We start from the raw sequence: 15,004 nt of genomic DNA, 5'->3' as shown, positions 1-15,004 counted from the left end.
GGAGGAGTCCATGTGGACAGGGGTTGGTACTTTCTTCGTTCCCTCCCCACTGATTGCCCGCTGAGCTGGACTGCCAGCTGTCCTTCCTGTGGCTGAGGATGGGGTGAGGCCGGGGTGGGTCCCCAAAGACAAAGCATATATACGATAAACCTCCCTAGCCCCCTCCTGCCTTCTAGCCTGGGAGAGTTTCGTGGCGGGTCTTTGTTCCCACTGATAAACAGGGAACCTTCACTAACACACCACCAGCAGCTCCTGGGTTGTGCTGCATATGACCTCATAGGTAGGGAGGGCCAGGGATTTCACACTGCTGTGCCCTGCCTGTGTGTCCAGGTCTCTGTCCTGCGTGTCTGTCCTTCCTGGGCCTCTCCTCTGCAGGAGAGGTCTCAGAAGCTTGCAACGAGGGTGGGCAGGGTGCCGAGCCTGGGTCTGAGCCAATGAGCTTCCCGCTTGTTTGTGTCTTACCCAGGGGTCAGACAGGGACCAAGCCAAGGTTAGGATATGAAGGATGGACCTCAGGGGTGGTATAGTGATCTTAGTACCAAATGACAGGTACAAACCACACACAGACTTCCCGGTATTTCTAGGCACCTGGAATTGCATTGACTCGAATGGCAAGAAAGCCCTTTCTGACTAATTCTCATGGAATTCTCAGGCAGAGAAGGACTCAGCTCACACCTCTCTCCCAGTTCCCAGTTCTCTCCTATTTCAAAGGGCAGCAAGGTTCCAGATGCCTTGCGGGCAAGAATGTGGGGCAGGAAGGGTCTAACTACTTTCTCCTCGCTGGACTTTCTGTTCCCTGCATGCTCTGTGTGGCTCATCGTCCACGAATGACGGTGCTGGGAAGTCTTATTTACAATAATCACATTAGGGCTGGAGAGATGGCTCAGAGGCTAGGAATGTGTCCCGACTCTTGCAGAGGACCTGGGTTCAGGTCCCAGCAACCATTGCCCTGTCATAGCTGCCTGGAGTTCCAGCTCCAGAAGATCCGGCGCCCTCTTCTGGCTTCCGCAGATCATTGCGCTCCTTGTACATACTCCCCCCCACACACCCCACCCACTCCCTGCCCCCATCAAGCACACAGACACATTAAAAATAAAATCTTAAAAATAAATACAGTAAACATATTATGAAGCTAACCAGGAAAATCATTTCATGAAATAAGGCCAGATGGTGCTCACACACGGCTTAACAAACGCAGTGCAGGTGGTTCTGCGGCAACTCAAGGTGAAGCCCAATTCTGTCATTCAGAAAGACATATCCACTGTGGCCAAGAGAGGGGAAGCCACTCGCCCCAAAGCCAACTGCAGATTTAGCTCTGTCTCAACCTGGCGCCTTTCTTTTGCTGATAGGGTCCATTTCGTCAGCAAAGCAGCAGGCCTCCCCACCTCCGGGTTTGCACCCCTCTGGTTGTATTTTATGGAGTACTGAGGTTCCAAGTATTCCCTCCTTTAAAAATAAGCAAAGGAAGAAGTGACATTTCCTTAAAGAATCAGACAGGATCCTCCACGCTAAGTGATGGAGACTGAATTCTAGTAAGAGAAGGTAGATCTTGGGCTCTCTCATCCTGAACTCAGTTCCCTACATTTGAGGATTGCCATTATACCTCTGTCCTCTGGGGGTGCTGTTTCCCAGCTGCGGTCTGCTAGTCTTCCCAGAGCTGGGCAGAGACCAAGCTAAGGTTCAACTAAGCAGGTGTAGGTGCGGGGACCACCACCAAGGAGTCCAAATGCAGAAAGAAGTCCATGTTTCTGGGCTGCTCATGTGGCAGATGCTACCTCAGCACTGACTCCCAGACCCTATGCTTAACCCTCTGGTTACCTCTAAGGACGACTCACAGGGGTGTGACCCAGGATAGCTTCTCACCCATTCAGAGCTTTCTCCCAGTGCCTGCCCTTTCTTACCCAGCACCTGGCCCTATCTCCCACCTTGTCCACGAGAAGCATAACCTGGAAAACGCTAACCTGGTCAAATAACACTGCATCATGTTAGAGTCCGTGGGATCTCAGCCACAATCAACAGCGGCAAAGCTTGTCCCCCACCACTACCAATGCTAAGCTGTTTGTCCGTTCTGGAATGGGCCTGGATTGTCCTAATCCAGGCACTGTGAGCTTGATTTCTTCATATTTCCCCCAGAAATTAACAGCTTTGACCAAGTCAGATAGTGGTTTTGGATTCATTTTCCATACATATTAATGGGCACATGGCTTCCAGCCTCATATATGATATTCAGATACATTTAGGGAAGTCTCATGCACTTTGGAAAAGAGAAACTTGGTGACCGTTAGCCTCTAAGGTGGTGGTTCTCAACCTTCCTAATGCTGCGACCCTTTAATACAGTTCCCCATGTTGTAGTGACCCTCGACCAAAATTTTTGTGGCTACTTCATAACTGTAATTTTGCTACTTGTTATAAAACATAATGTAAACATCTGTGTTTTCTGACGGTCTTAGGTGACCCCTGTGAAAGGGTCAGTTGACACAAAGGGGTCATGACCCATAGGTTGAGAACCACTGTGCTAAGGTTATTCTATAGGTTTACATTTTGTGTGTCTGAGAGCTTGAAATTCTGACTCTGTTCTGCTGCTTCTCTGAGACTTGCCTATTGAAGGCTTGAGCTCACAGTGATCACAGTACTAAAGGGGGGGGGCCATCAGGTGCTCTTTTCAGACCAGAAAAAAAAGACACTTTGCATGTTTCAGGGGATATCAGTTTACACCTTTGATTGGGTAATGGAATCAGAGTAAGGGGATGGGGAGGAAATGGCGGTGGTACCGGGTCTCACATGGGGGCGTCTTAGGTGGCGTTGGAGACTCCACATTTGAGACTAGCTGTTGACAGGGTTGGGACCAATATTTGGGCTCCACTAGGGGAGGATACAAGGGTTCTTGTCGGAGTGAGGACCTGAAGGCCTCTGTCTGTCCCTGGGCCACTGTCTTTCTGTGCTTCTGTTTCATATCTTGACGAACAACTTGAAAGTTTCTAGAACACTCTGGTGATGCTGAAACTGGAGGTAGAAACCGTTTCCAGGTGCTCTGGTTAGTTGTCATGGCAGCGAGATCTTCCTGTGTCCCCCAGCCCCCTGAAATGGAAGGGTGGAAGATTCTACAATACCTTTCCCCCTGTTTCTATAATTCAATAGCTCACAACAGAGTTGATAAGCAGCAGGGTGGGGCATGTCTAGATTACAGACATTTTATACGGTTTACAGGCTGTGTTACATTTGAAAAACAGAACAGCAGTGAAAGGTGAAGACTTTCCATACGAAAATCCAGAAAGATTTCCAGACTCTCTTGAGCAATAAGGTGTGAAACACATAGTACCCAAGGAGATCTATATAGGCAGGGTGCCCTTGGGATGGGACAAGGTGTTCTATCACCACCATCCCCCTTACTCTCTACTGTCTCCCTGACCCAGAGATAGAAGCTCAGTTACTATCCATCATCTTACACCCATATTAGCCTCTACCATTTGAGTGCTGGCCTGGTCCCAGTATGGATCTGTGTTGAAGAAAAAACAACCTTACCTGGCTCAGTAAATTGTCGGGGATTCATGATTTTGTATGTACAAGGTGCTAATTCAAAAACCCCACTCCTCCCATGTTTGAGCAATTTGGCACGTCTGAAGTTCATTGTACCTTATCTGGGAGGTGGTATCCTGTTACCTAGGTTATGTAGCAGTTCTGCCTTGACTCTCAGGTAGCTGATCCCTGTCCCAGAGATACCCTTACTGTGCACGAGTCAGGCAAAGGTGTCTCCCTGAAAAGGGAAGTTGGAAGCTGAGAGCAGGATGAGGCAGGATGAAGAAAGAGGCAGGAAGTCCCTCTGGGTTGCATCGCCTCAGCCCCTCCCGTCCCTGCCTCCAGTGTGGTCCCGGAACAGCAAACCCGTGCACACCACCATCCTGAACCCCCACATCCACCTGATGGGCGACGAGTCAGCGTGCATCGCCTACATCCGCATCACGCAGTACCTGGATGCAGGTGGCATCCCCCGCACAGCCCAGTCAGAGGAGACCCGTGTCTGGCACCGTAGGGATGGCAAATGGCAGATTGTCCACTTCCACAGATCGGGGGCACCCTCCGTCCTGCCCCAGTAAGAATCCTTTCTTTCTGAACCTAAGGGTGTTGACCTGGGATGAAATGGGGTGGGGGTAGCGGGGCATGCCCAGGGGAGCAGGCTGCTGCCTTCTACCTCTGAATATCTTCAGAGAGGGTGATGAGACTCCAGCAAGGAGATTCTGGGTCTACAGATGCTGAGGGAAGGTGGGTGAAAACCCTGGGAGGCAGCAGTGACTGTGTCTAAGGTGGTGGACTTCCTATGTCTTACAGTTGAAGGACCGGACCGGGGTCCCTGCGTTGTCACACCGCAGAGATCCACTCCTTGTCCGTGGAATGTGGCTGCTGGCTCTCTCTTGGATTTCGTTGGAATTCTCCTTGTCCCAGCACCCCCCCCCCCCCCGCCATTGTCACCTCTCATCACGAAAAAAGCCATCGCAACATCAAAGCAAATGGCCCACTCTTCCCAGCTCTCACCGGCACCCTCTTCCTGTCAGTGGGGATCTTCTTCAGGCTTCAGTACCCAGGATGCGGGCCCCAGGAACCCCCACTCCCCAACTACTGTTGTTGGCCTGGCCTAGCTTTGACTGTAGGTGAGGAGGCCCCAGCTGTGTGTTTACCAGGAAGCCAGGAAGAAGAGGGCAAGTGTGACATGGGTCCCCCTCTTGGATCTCTCCTCTTCTGGGGTCCCCAGGGAAGCAGAGATGAGCCCCCTCAATCTCCAAACCAACTGTTTCTGAGAGAGAGTAAGAGAGGAGCCACTGCCAGGAGCTCCTGCCTTCAGCTGCCGCTCTCCTCTGCTCCCCTCCCATGCTGGCCCTGGGCTCATCAGACCATCGCCTATGGGGGAGGGGTGGGCTCTACCCTTCAGGCACCCCACTCGCTGCCTCAGTCCTTCTGCCAAGTTTGCCTCCAGTGTTAACCTGCCCAGTCTGCCCTCCAACGTCCATGGAGAATTCCAGCCTCTTCCATCTGAGAGGAGATCGGATGGTGTTTCAGGGGCAAAGCAAACAACACTTAGGTATCATCTTCTACTTGGACGCATGCCTTTTTACAGCCAAACTTCTGTGTATTTCGTAACTCGATTTTGCGTTAAAAGATATTTATGTGTAACTAGACCTCAAGAAGAGTTGGATCGGGTTGGGAAGTGGGAAGAGGGGTGAGGGGAATTTTTCACTCTGTTCCAGGTTTTTTTTTGGGGGGGGGGTTCCTTTCTGAGGTGGCCTCACCCCCCAGGGAGCACAGCTTCCTTCCATTCTGGTCCCCATGGTCAGCTGACAGGATTTCTTCCAGGGCCAGCATGACTAATATATAATGAGTAAGTAGTCAGGGCCGGGGAGACCACCAGGATGAGAAGCTCCAGATTTGACATCTCTGTAACTGGAGTCCTCACTCCACTGTACTTCCCAAGACTTCTTTCCCTACATCTTTGTGCCACCTCCCCATCCCACCCCCTACTACCTCCTGAGCACGTATCCTCATTGCTTCTCTTAACTTGGACAAAACAGAGCACCAGAAACTTATTTTCCTACTTCATGCTGAACTTGGGCTGGCGAGCACTCTAGTGTGCTTGCCTGCCTGCCCTCCTGTCCTCCCCTCCCCCCCTTCTCTCTCCCTCCCTTTCTCTTTCTCTTCCTCTCTCTCTCCCTCTTCTTGGCTCTGATTTGGAATGCTGTGTCTCATCCACGGGGATCGCCTGTCTGCACTGTTTTCTTTGCATGACTTTATATGCAGTAAGTATGTTGAAAAAAAAACAAAAACAAAAAAGAAGAAAACACTCAGCAAAAATCAAACGACATGTTTTGGACAAAATAATAATACTAATAACATTCGAGGTTGTATTCTCAGTGTCCAACTTGGGATTACGTTGCTGCCTCTCTGTGCTTTTGGTCTCTGTGTGGCCATGTTTTGCCAGCATGAGACATTGTGCCCTCTGGGGGATCCTAGGGAAGGAAGAGCCATGTGCCCAGGGGTTTGGAGATGACACTGATTCTCTCGGCTTCTCTGAGGGTTGGTTGGAGCAAAAGTGGAAGGGATGTTTAATCCAGAACTTTCTGGTGTTCCCCCTTCACCCGTGTAATGAGCTATGTGCTGGGCTCTTCTCTCAAGTCCTGCTGCCCAGGGACACGTACAGGGCAGGAGAGTGGCTCTGTTGTGTAAGTCACCCCACGGTGGTCCTCTGCCCTTGGTAGAGACACTACTGCCTAGGCCCAGGGATGGGCCCTGGCCCTGCCCCAGAACCAGGCTTCCTTAGAAGGCCCAGTGAATCCACTGTTCCCAGCCATCCCCAGGCAAAGGTAAAGGAGGAGGGTGTGGCCTTTACTAGGGGATACTGTAATTACCAAGCAAGATCAAACCCCTTATTCAAGCCTCAGTTTCTCCATCAGTGTTCCTACCCAGAATGATGGAGGGTCAAACAAGACGGTGACATGTCTAAGCCACCCCACTTATGAGAGCCTGGTGGGTTTGTCGCTGGCTGGCCTTCTTATGTGCCAAGCCTGGCCAGTCCCTATCCTTTTCCCTGCCTGCCCCTCATTTCCCTTTTTGGTGCCTGTCTATTGCTTGCCAGCAATGGACTGCAGGGAAAAGAAGTGTTTGAGGACTTTGGTGTCTTTGATTCCAGGCTCTGATTAGACCTGCTTTGGGTGAGTCCTTGCCCCTTGTGGGGCCTCAGTTTCCCCAACCAGAAGACGCCTATGCCCTGCTTCTGTTGGCTAACATGCCCCATGCCCACTGTGCCTCTCCACATGTGGAAGAAATGGAGGCAGATCCCCACCCCAGTCTGAGATGGCCCGCTCTGCAGAGGCCGCTCCTGTGGGTGGGCAGCCAACTAATATAGACCTTGGGACACTATAATGGCCCCAAGGTGGCAGGAGAACTGGCAGAAAAAAACTGCCCAGAGCCCACCCTCACCAGACAAGCTCCATGCTCCTCCCAGATACCCTCTAGATGAAAAAAAGAAAGAAAGAAAAGAGGAAGGAAGGAAGGAAGAAAGGAAAGGAAATAAAAAGAAAGAAAGAAAGAAAGAAAGAAAGAAAGAAAGAAAGGAAAGAAGAAAGGAAGGAAGGAAGGAAAGGAAATAGAAAGAAAGAAAGAAAGAAAGGAAGGAAGGAAGGAAGGAAGGAAGGAAGGAAGGAAGGAAGGAAGGAAGGAAGGCAGGCAGGCCAAATCAAAACTCAGCCTCTCATCAGGTTTATAGGAAAAGCATCTCCAGCCTTATGCGCCATAGCTCAAATCCTGCCCCATGGCTTCCTGGCCCCCTTCAAAGGGCTTAGGGGAGTATGTTTGCTAGGCTCCCATGCTGGTTTCTTTGTTACTATCTGTTTAGGGTTTTGTTTCAATTCTCTCCTTCTCTCTCTTTCTTTCTTTTTTAATATGTGGCTGTGAACTTGAATGACCACTGCTCAAACTTTCTGCTACTGGGGTGGGGGTGGGGGTGGGGGGAGGGAAGAAGAGGTGTCTGTTTTATTCTTGGTGTTTTCAGTGCAATAAATAGCTACAAATTTATGTGACTCCATGTCTTCTTGAACTGGTCAAGGCACAGAACTCTAGGGGATGTTTTTGTTTCAAGCCTCCCCCCCCTCCCCCGGCCCCAATGTAGCAAAATGAAAGCCCTGGTCGGTCTTCAAGTAGGTCAGAATAACTTGGTTCATATGCTCAAGGCTGAGCCAATCCGCATGCGATTGTCTGGACCACATGTTTGCACCCTTAGGACCAAGGATGGAGTCTGCTTCCTTTCAGGCACTTTGGGTACCCTTTACAAGAATTAGGGGTGAGTATGGATTGTCACAAGCAGCCAAGAACTCAAGTCTCTCTGAGGGGCCTTCAGGTCAAGGTTCGTCTTCTGTTAGGGCTTCAGCTTTCCTTGGACAATGAGAAGCGTTGTCTAGAAGAGGTCCTCCCTACCCATTTTCTTCCTTCTGCATGACCTCACAGACAATTCCTAAGCTTCAGAGTCCCCAGTGATCCATGTGATGATGAGCTAAGGGGAGGAAAGACCTCAAGACTACACATGTAATCTAGCGAGACTGCTGCTTGGGAGGAGCCCTGTGCCTGCCGGACAGCAGGGTACCAGGGAGAGGCCCCATGGACTCCAGGGAGTTTCTCTGTGCCCACACCACTCACCTTCAGCCCAGCAGGGCTGGTGTGACAAGGTGGCGGTGTCTGTGTGCCGTCGTCATTCCCCCCTCCTCTGCTCACAGCAGAAACCAGCAAACTCATCTATTTTGCTTGAGATCGTCCCAGATGTTGACATGAGCTTTTTGGTCCTATAACTAGGACAATTGACTGGGCCTGGTGGTGCATAACTTTAATCCCAACACTATGGAGGCAGAGGCAGGGGGATCTCTGAGTTTTGAAGCCAGCCTGGTCTATACAGTGAGTTCCAGAACACTCAAAGCTACACAGAGAAACCCTGTTTCAAAGAACTCAAACCAAACCAAACAAGCAAAGACAGTCTCAGGCAAACCAGAGGAATCAGTCATCCTAAGTCACAACCCCAAAGGCCTGGATTTCACAGGGCCAAGGGTATTGTTTAATGGTGTCCTCCTAAACTGTGGCCCTTGTACTGGTACCCCAAAGTCCCTGTATCAACAGCTTTCCAGGTCTGTCCGTATGAATGGTACGTGGGGGAGACAAAGGGGGTGTCTAAGAGAAATGTTCCCCTTGCACACAGCTGAGGATCTTCACAATGAGATTACAGATCAAGGCTCAGAAGAACGAGAGAGAGCACACAAATTGTCTCTAAGCTGTGCATCCACAGCCCCAGGGAACCCCGGCGGTGCAGAGGGCCTGAGAGCTTGCTTAGGCTGCCATTTCATATTCTCACCAGCAGGTGGCAGAACATGAGCGGGTTACAGGCGTGTGTCATGGCGTATATAGTCTGGGCAGGTCCTGTCGATCTCAAGGGGGCATTAGAACTCTTCGAGTGTCCCAGCTCAGATTAGAACTGTGTTTTTACCTCACACGAGCCTGCCATGCTACAGTTCTCGGTGTGTTTTCACACCACTTTCCCTAGTTACAACAGTTTTGGGGAGCAAGGAAGACAACAAGACTCAGCTGCTTGGGAACCCTGAGCCCAAACTCACCCAACTTTTAGGTTCTCTAGGAATCCCCGCTCCTCTCTTCTGTGCCTTTCCAACTCTAGACATCAGCAAATAGTGAGTGGGGAATCTGAGAAGCTCCCCAACTTTTCACACCTAATCCCCTTTTAGCCTCATCTTTACTGTCCACTCCTGTGGTTTCTACCCGCTTGGTTAGGTCCCAGCCTCCCACAATGCCCTCTCCCTACCCCATCAATAGACACCTAAACAAGGGTCCCTAAATCCATGTGCTCCTCAAAGGCAGGGGTTGCAGCAAGTCCCCACTCAGGACCCATGCAGGAAGCATTTCCCCTCTTGCACGAAGCCAACCCCCAGTAGCATGTCGCTGGGATTAAAGACGCACAGACACGACACAAGCAGACGCGTCATTCCGCCAATCTGCAACAGCAATCAATGGTCATCCCTTAGTGAGTGCTGACCAAGTCCACACATCTCCCATCTTTTTCACTTAGATGCTCTCAATCCTCAGCACAGCCCCATGGCGGGTCACTCGTGAACAGAGCGACCGTGCAGCTGAAGGTTAAGAGAAGCCGCCCAATGAGGCTGGGGTAATGGTGGGGGTGAGGCAGATCCCGAGCCACACCAAATGCTGACTTTTCTGGGCTGTGCTGGGGCCAGGTTGGGGTCTCAGGAAGACTTGAAAATGAGCTATTTCCTGTCTTCCAGAATCCCTGACACTGTGTCGGGCCACAAGGGGCAAGTCTCAGGATAGGCTGGGTGGAGAGTGGATCTGGGGCTGGGGGAAAGAGGAGAGGCTGACTTGAGGCTTGGGAGACTGTGCGGGGGACACCCACAGGATGAACGGGAGGGAACTAGAGACAAGGCACACGCCGGCAACCTGGAAGCGCGGGAGTGTGGGAAGCAGGCTTAGGAGGAAGTTGTGGGGAACCAGAGGTATAAGCGAGCCAAGGGAGCCCTGAACCTACTGCAACATGGTTGTGCTGCTTCATGACATAGGTGAGTCTCCAGCAGTGGAAATGGCCTCCCTCGGCCTGAGGTGTGAACACCCCCTACCTTCAGAAAACACCCTCTACCTAGTGGGTTCTGGGGACGTTTACTTCGGAAGAGGCAGAACAGATACCACTCCAAGGGAATGGTCTCTCTCCTTGTCCTTCCTTCATTCCCCACCTGAACTACCAAGGACCCAGTGGCCACTTCCTTAAAGGAAGTCTAAGCCAGACACCTCATTTCTCAGACCTCGATGGAAGGAGCTAGAGGGGGAACCTTCCTAACACTCAGAAGAAGGATAAAGGCTGTCCTCTCCTGGTATGACTCTCAGTGAGACACAGCCCCTCTCTGGACCTCCGTTTTCTCATTATAAACATGACCTTGGGGAACTAGAGAGATGGCTCAGCAGTTGGGAGTGCCAGCAGTTCTTCCAGAGGACCGGGGTTCAATTCCCGGCACCCACATGGCGGCTCATAACTGCCCGTAACTCCAGTTCCAGGAGATCTGACACCCTCACACAGGCATATATGTAGGCAGAACACCAAGGCACGTAAAATATAAATAAATAAATAAATTTTAAGAATGTCCTTGAACCTGTGGTTCTAAAACGTGGAACTGGGGTTGGCTGTTTCAGATTCACTCATGGAATCTACTAGATATAGGTGTGTACCAGGCCCTACTCTCGGGGAGTAAGATCTATTAGACTGGGCAGGGGACCAGGCAGCATGGTTTTAAAAGCTCCTGGGTTAGGGGCTCTGCATTCATTCACGCCTCCCAGTCTCAAATGGTATGCTGGCTGCCCCAAGATGCCATTATGGGACAACCTACCCAACACTTACCACTTCATCTCCTGTGACTCCCTGGCTCAGGAGAAGGATTTTGATGACAAGGCCCTCCCCTGGCTCAAATTCTTGAGCCTCAAAGCTCTTTGGGACCCTGACTGTTGTGAGGCCAAGACAACGCTTTGGGCTCAGATTTTCTTTTCTTTTGAGAGAGGATCTCATGTAGCCCAGGCTAGCTTCTAATTTGTTTCATACCCAATGACCCCAAACTTTTGATCTTCCTGCCTCTAACTTCCTGAGTGCTAGGATTACAGGCGCGAACCACCACACCTCATTTTAGGTTGTGTTACAGTTTGAACTCAGGGCCTGAAGCATGCAAGGCAAATGCTCTACCTGTGGACTACAGTCTACTCCCATCCTGCCGGCTTGGCAGGGTTATTCTGTTTGGTTCTCTGGAAGACCCATCATTAGGAGCCTGGTTCTTCCAGGATGGTCTTCCCATCAGGCAAAGCCCATCGCTGGAGGAGGAAGCCCATGGTAGTGGTATCTAGCACAAGGGCCTGCAGGAGTGGACTGGTTGGTAGGTTCCTTTTGTTCATGTCTCCCCCATCAGGCACCTTAGTAGAGAGTCCATGACTCCTCTTCAACTTACTTGATCTACGGATGGAAGCACTGAGGGCCGTCGTCACAGTATTGCTAAGTCCTGGACCCGATGGCAGCTTGTCCCTGGCTCCAGGATTGTGAGTCCCTGACCTCCTCCTCCCTGGGCTAACTGGAGGTAAAGCTGAGACTTTTTCTTGCCTGCATAATCTTACCTACCAGGTTTCTAAGTATTCAGTTTTGTGTTAGGCACTTGGATGGTATTTTTTTTTCAAAGTGTGGTCTAGGGACCTAATAGTATCACATTTAATCTCTTGCAAAAGGAAAAGTAACTCACCATTTTACATAGAAGGGGCTTTGGGTTTGGAAATATGAAGTAGCAGATTCTCAGGGCTGTGGAGCCAGGATTTAACTCTGACCATGTCGCTCTGCCTTGGCTCCTACTTACAGCAATCCTCTAGGGGCTGTAGCTCCCAGACTCTGTGGACATTAATGGAAAAAACGTTTTTCTCTCCGCCTAACCAAAAAAAAAAAAAAATGCCTGGATGAGGGTGCTGGGAGGAGGCCTCCCCGTGGATCAGGATTGAGTGGGCGGACTGCTGCCCAGTCCCTTGGAGAGAAGTCCCGGGTTACAGGAAGTCAGGCGGAGACAGGGGGATACAGGCCAAGGACATGCTGTGGGCAGACATCCCTGGACGCCTTTCCAGGCCAGGACCAGTGTCACTGAGAACTCAGGCCCTGGAAGGAGGGGCCTGAAACTAAAGAAGCCAAACTTTCCATGAGCCACCAGCAAAAAAAAAAAAAAACAGTGTTAAAAACGGCACACCACAATCCTGAAAGCTGAATAACCCAGGACCCATGGTATTCCCAGGGGCCTACAGCTCTCTTAATGCCAGACAGTTGTCCCCAGAGCCACCAGAGAACTGTGTTCTGTTTGCCACTCCACTGTGCATAACTGAGAAAGGCCAGTGGTGTCCAAGGTTGGTCCTGGAGGCCTTCAACCGACAGATGTATGCCTCTGCTTGTGTTGGAGACTCACAGCATTCCCCCTCCCACCCCCTCAGCCCCACTGAGGTTCCTACTGAAGAACTGTGGCTATCCCTTTACAGGGAAAGAGCCTGAAGCTTGGAGAGGCATAGCGACTTCCTTTGATCGCATGGCTCAGGCAGGCAGAGCTGAGAACAGGCCAAGCCTGTGGCCGAGGAGCCAGAATACCCTGTCACATCCTAGGTCCGAGGAGCATGAGATAAGAATCTCGGTGGCATAGAAATAGAATATGCTGTCTCGGAAGGACATGAGCGCCACAGACATTAAGGCTTGGCTGTCTGAACTCACCAGATGTGGGGCTGAGTCAGACCCAGGAGTCACATGTGGCTGGGAATTGAGGAAAGCTCATGTAGTTGGCTAGGAGTCTGATGGCACAGGATCAGGGTGGAGGCATGGTGTAAGCAGAGGATAGCCTGGGTCTGTGTGGGCACAGGCAGAGATGAATTTCCTGGGCTGGCAGAGGGCAGCAGGAGTGGGGGGGCTACTGATGACCTGCTAAGGTAACCAATGTGCCACCCTCCCCCTCCTCTCTGCTGGTCTTGGGACTGTGGTTATTTTTAACCCGACTGAAGAAGAGACATTTGCCCCACCCCATCTAGGTTGCTAGCCAGAGAGAATAAGCTAGCCGTGGCTGCAGAGAGTCAGCAGCCTTTTCCAGTACCCAGGAGGACACTCACTCTAACAAACTCTAGGGCAGAAGTGCAGGGCCCCAGAGCATCCTCTACCACATCCCTGCCAGACTGACATGCTGCCTCTTCGTGCTCCCCAAGAGCACAAAGTTCAGAGATGCATGGGTGCAGAGATCAGCCGAGGCTAGAAGCAGATGACCCAGTAGGAACGGAGACTAGGCCTGGCCTTGCTCCAGCACGGTCCTGGGAGATTCTGGTAAGTGCCCAAACGTTCTCTGAGCTGCTCAGCCCTGAGTCTGCAGAGCTCAGAACCTGCATCCAAAATCCACACCACCAGGTACTCTTTGGAAGCGAGGACACACATCTACCTTCTGAGAGCAGCGAGGACACACTGCAACTAGGCTACCTGCTGGGACACGGCATAAGTCTCAAGATCAAGACCACGACAGATATTGTTCCTGTTCCACTTCCCATACCCGTCCTCCCTCTTGTCCTGCCAGTACCCACTAAGGATCACTTCCTTGTCCTCCCACTCATACCAAAATTATTGCTCGCCTTGCCTTCCTACCTGGTTCTATGGACCGTTGGGGTTTTACCCAACCGGTACCTTCTAGATTCCAGGCAGGGGTCCTTCCTATTGTGGAGAGAGTCAGTGTCCCCTTTGGTTTACACCCTATGCTGTAATGGAGCCCTCCAGATGGGACCTCTGGTTCCCAGTTAGCTCCCCAACCTGGCTGGCGTCTACCCAAGTCTGTTGTGACTCAGAGAGATCTGAAATCAGTGAAGGGCTGGGGCGGGGCAGATGGGAGGTGGTACAAGCTAAGGGAGAGTGTGGCTCAACAGGAAGCGCAGTCAGAGAACATGGGAGCAGAAAAGGCATTCGGGGCTAGAGACTGAGCGGAGTTAACACAAGGACTTGCGAATCCAGGGCCTGGGCTGGAGAGCAGGGTCAGGAAGGTGGAGAAATCGGGTGTGCGAAGGAAAGTCGAAGTACTGAGGTTGCAGTCACAAAACTGGGGTGTCCCATAACCTTCTGACTCTCCCACCTCGTACTGCAATTTGAGAAAAGTGAGGTCTCAGCTCGAAGTCCTCCAGTCTCATGCCTTGGTCACCAGCTGCAGCCGTGACTAGGTGCCCAAGACAAGGCCCTCAACCCCGAGTGAGAAGAGTGAATCAGCTCTCCATGTGGGTGTGGCAAGAAGGCTGCAGGCCAGGGCACCCCGCCCCCCCCCCCCACTGCCGTCGCCAGAAAGTGGAGGCTGTACCTGGTGTGGAAAGGGGAGCCTGCCTTGGGAAAAAGGGGTGCCACATTAACCCTTTCCCACTTGCAGTACCAACAAAGGGGTGGGCGGGCCTGGCCCTTTGTAAAGGGAAATGTATTAATACCCAAGGACAGCCACCTTCCTTTCTTCCCCATCAAAGCCTTGCAGATACCTGGGTCTGCATTAGAAAGGCTCAGGGCTCTTTCATGTCTTAAGGCCCTGTGGGAAGGGGCTGAGAACACCAGGAGATTCTTCTGCTTAGCAAACCCTAAGACCGATCCATCAGCTCCAGCCCTACTTTGAGGGTGGTGGAGGATGTTGTCATGACCCTGCTGTCTTCCCCAATTTGGGTAAGTCTCTCTCCTCTGGGGCTCCATTTGTCTTGATGTAAAATGGGGAGACTGAGCATTTTTAGGGGCTCAGCATTTATCCACAGAAACATGACAAAGCAAACACCAGAAGTCAGGGTTGCAAGACACAGGTGGCCAGCCTTGGGCTCCTCCTCTGTCCAGTGGGAGCTGTCACATACTCTGTGATGCCCACTGTGCCTCCCCCAGTAGCAAAGAGTCAGATAAGGAGGG

At 51.5% G+C, this 15,004-nt stretch overlaps 1 protein-coding gene across 4 annotated transcripts in view; it reads left to right on the top strand.

Annotated features, from left to right (window-relative positions):
• The window catches only part of Camk2a (calcium/calmodulin dependent protein kinase II alpha), a 62,652-nt gene extending 55,509 nt beyond the window's left edge, over nucleotides 1-7,143 (top strand). For 2 of the 4 annotated variants that reach the window (XM_087896030.1, XM_087896032.1), the window contains 2 exons: nucleotides 3,862-4,090; nucleotides 4,327-7,143. In XM_087896030.1, the coding sequence (XP_087752156.1) occupies nucleotides 3,862-4,090; nucleotides 4,327-4,330 (233 nt within the window). In that variant the 3' untranslated portion in view covers nucleotides 4,331-7,143. Of the gene's footprint in view, nucleotides 1-3,861; nucleotides 4,095-4,326 lie in introns of those variants that run through there. The other 2 variants (XM_087896033.1, XM_087896031.1) reach the window with 1 other exon arrangement.
• The last annotated feature ends 7,861 nt before the right edge of the window (nucleotides 7,144-15,004 follow it).

The sequence above is a fragment of the Myodes glareolus genome, chromosome 13 (assembly GCF_982192425.1).
Source record: "Myodes glareolus chromosome 13, mMyoGla1.1, whole genome shotgun sequence".
NCBI lineage: Eukaryota > Metazoa > Chordata > Mammalia > Rodentia > Cricetidae > Myodes > Myodes glareolus.
Note: the sequence above shows the minus strand (reverse complement) of the source record. Positions and strands in the feature narration are given on the sequence as shown.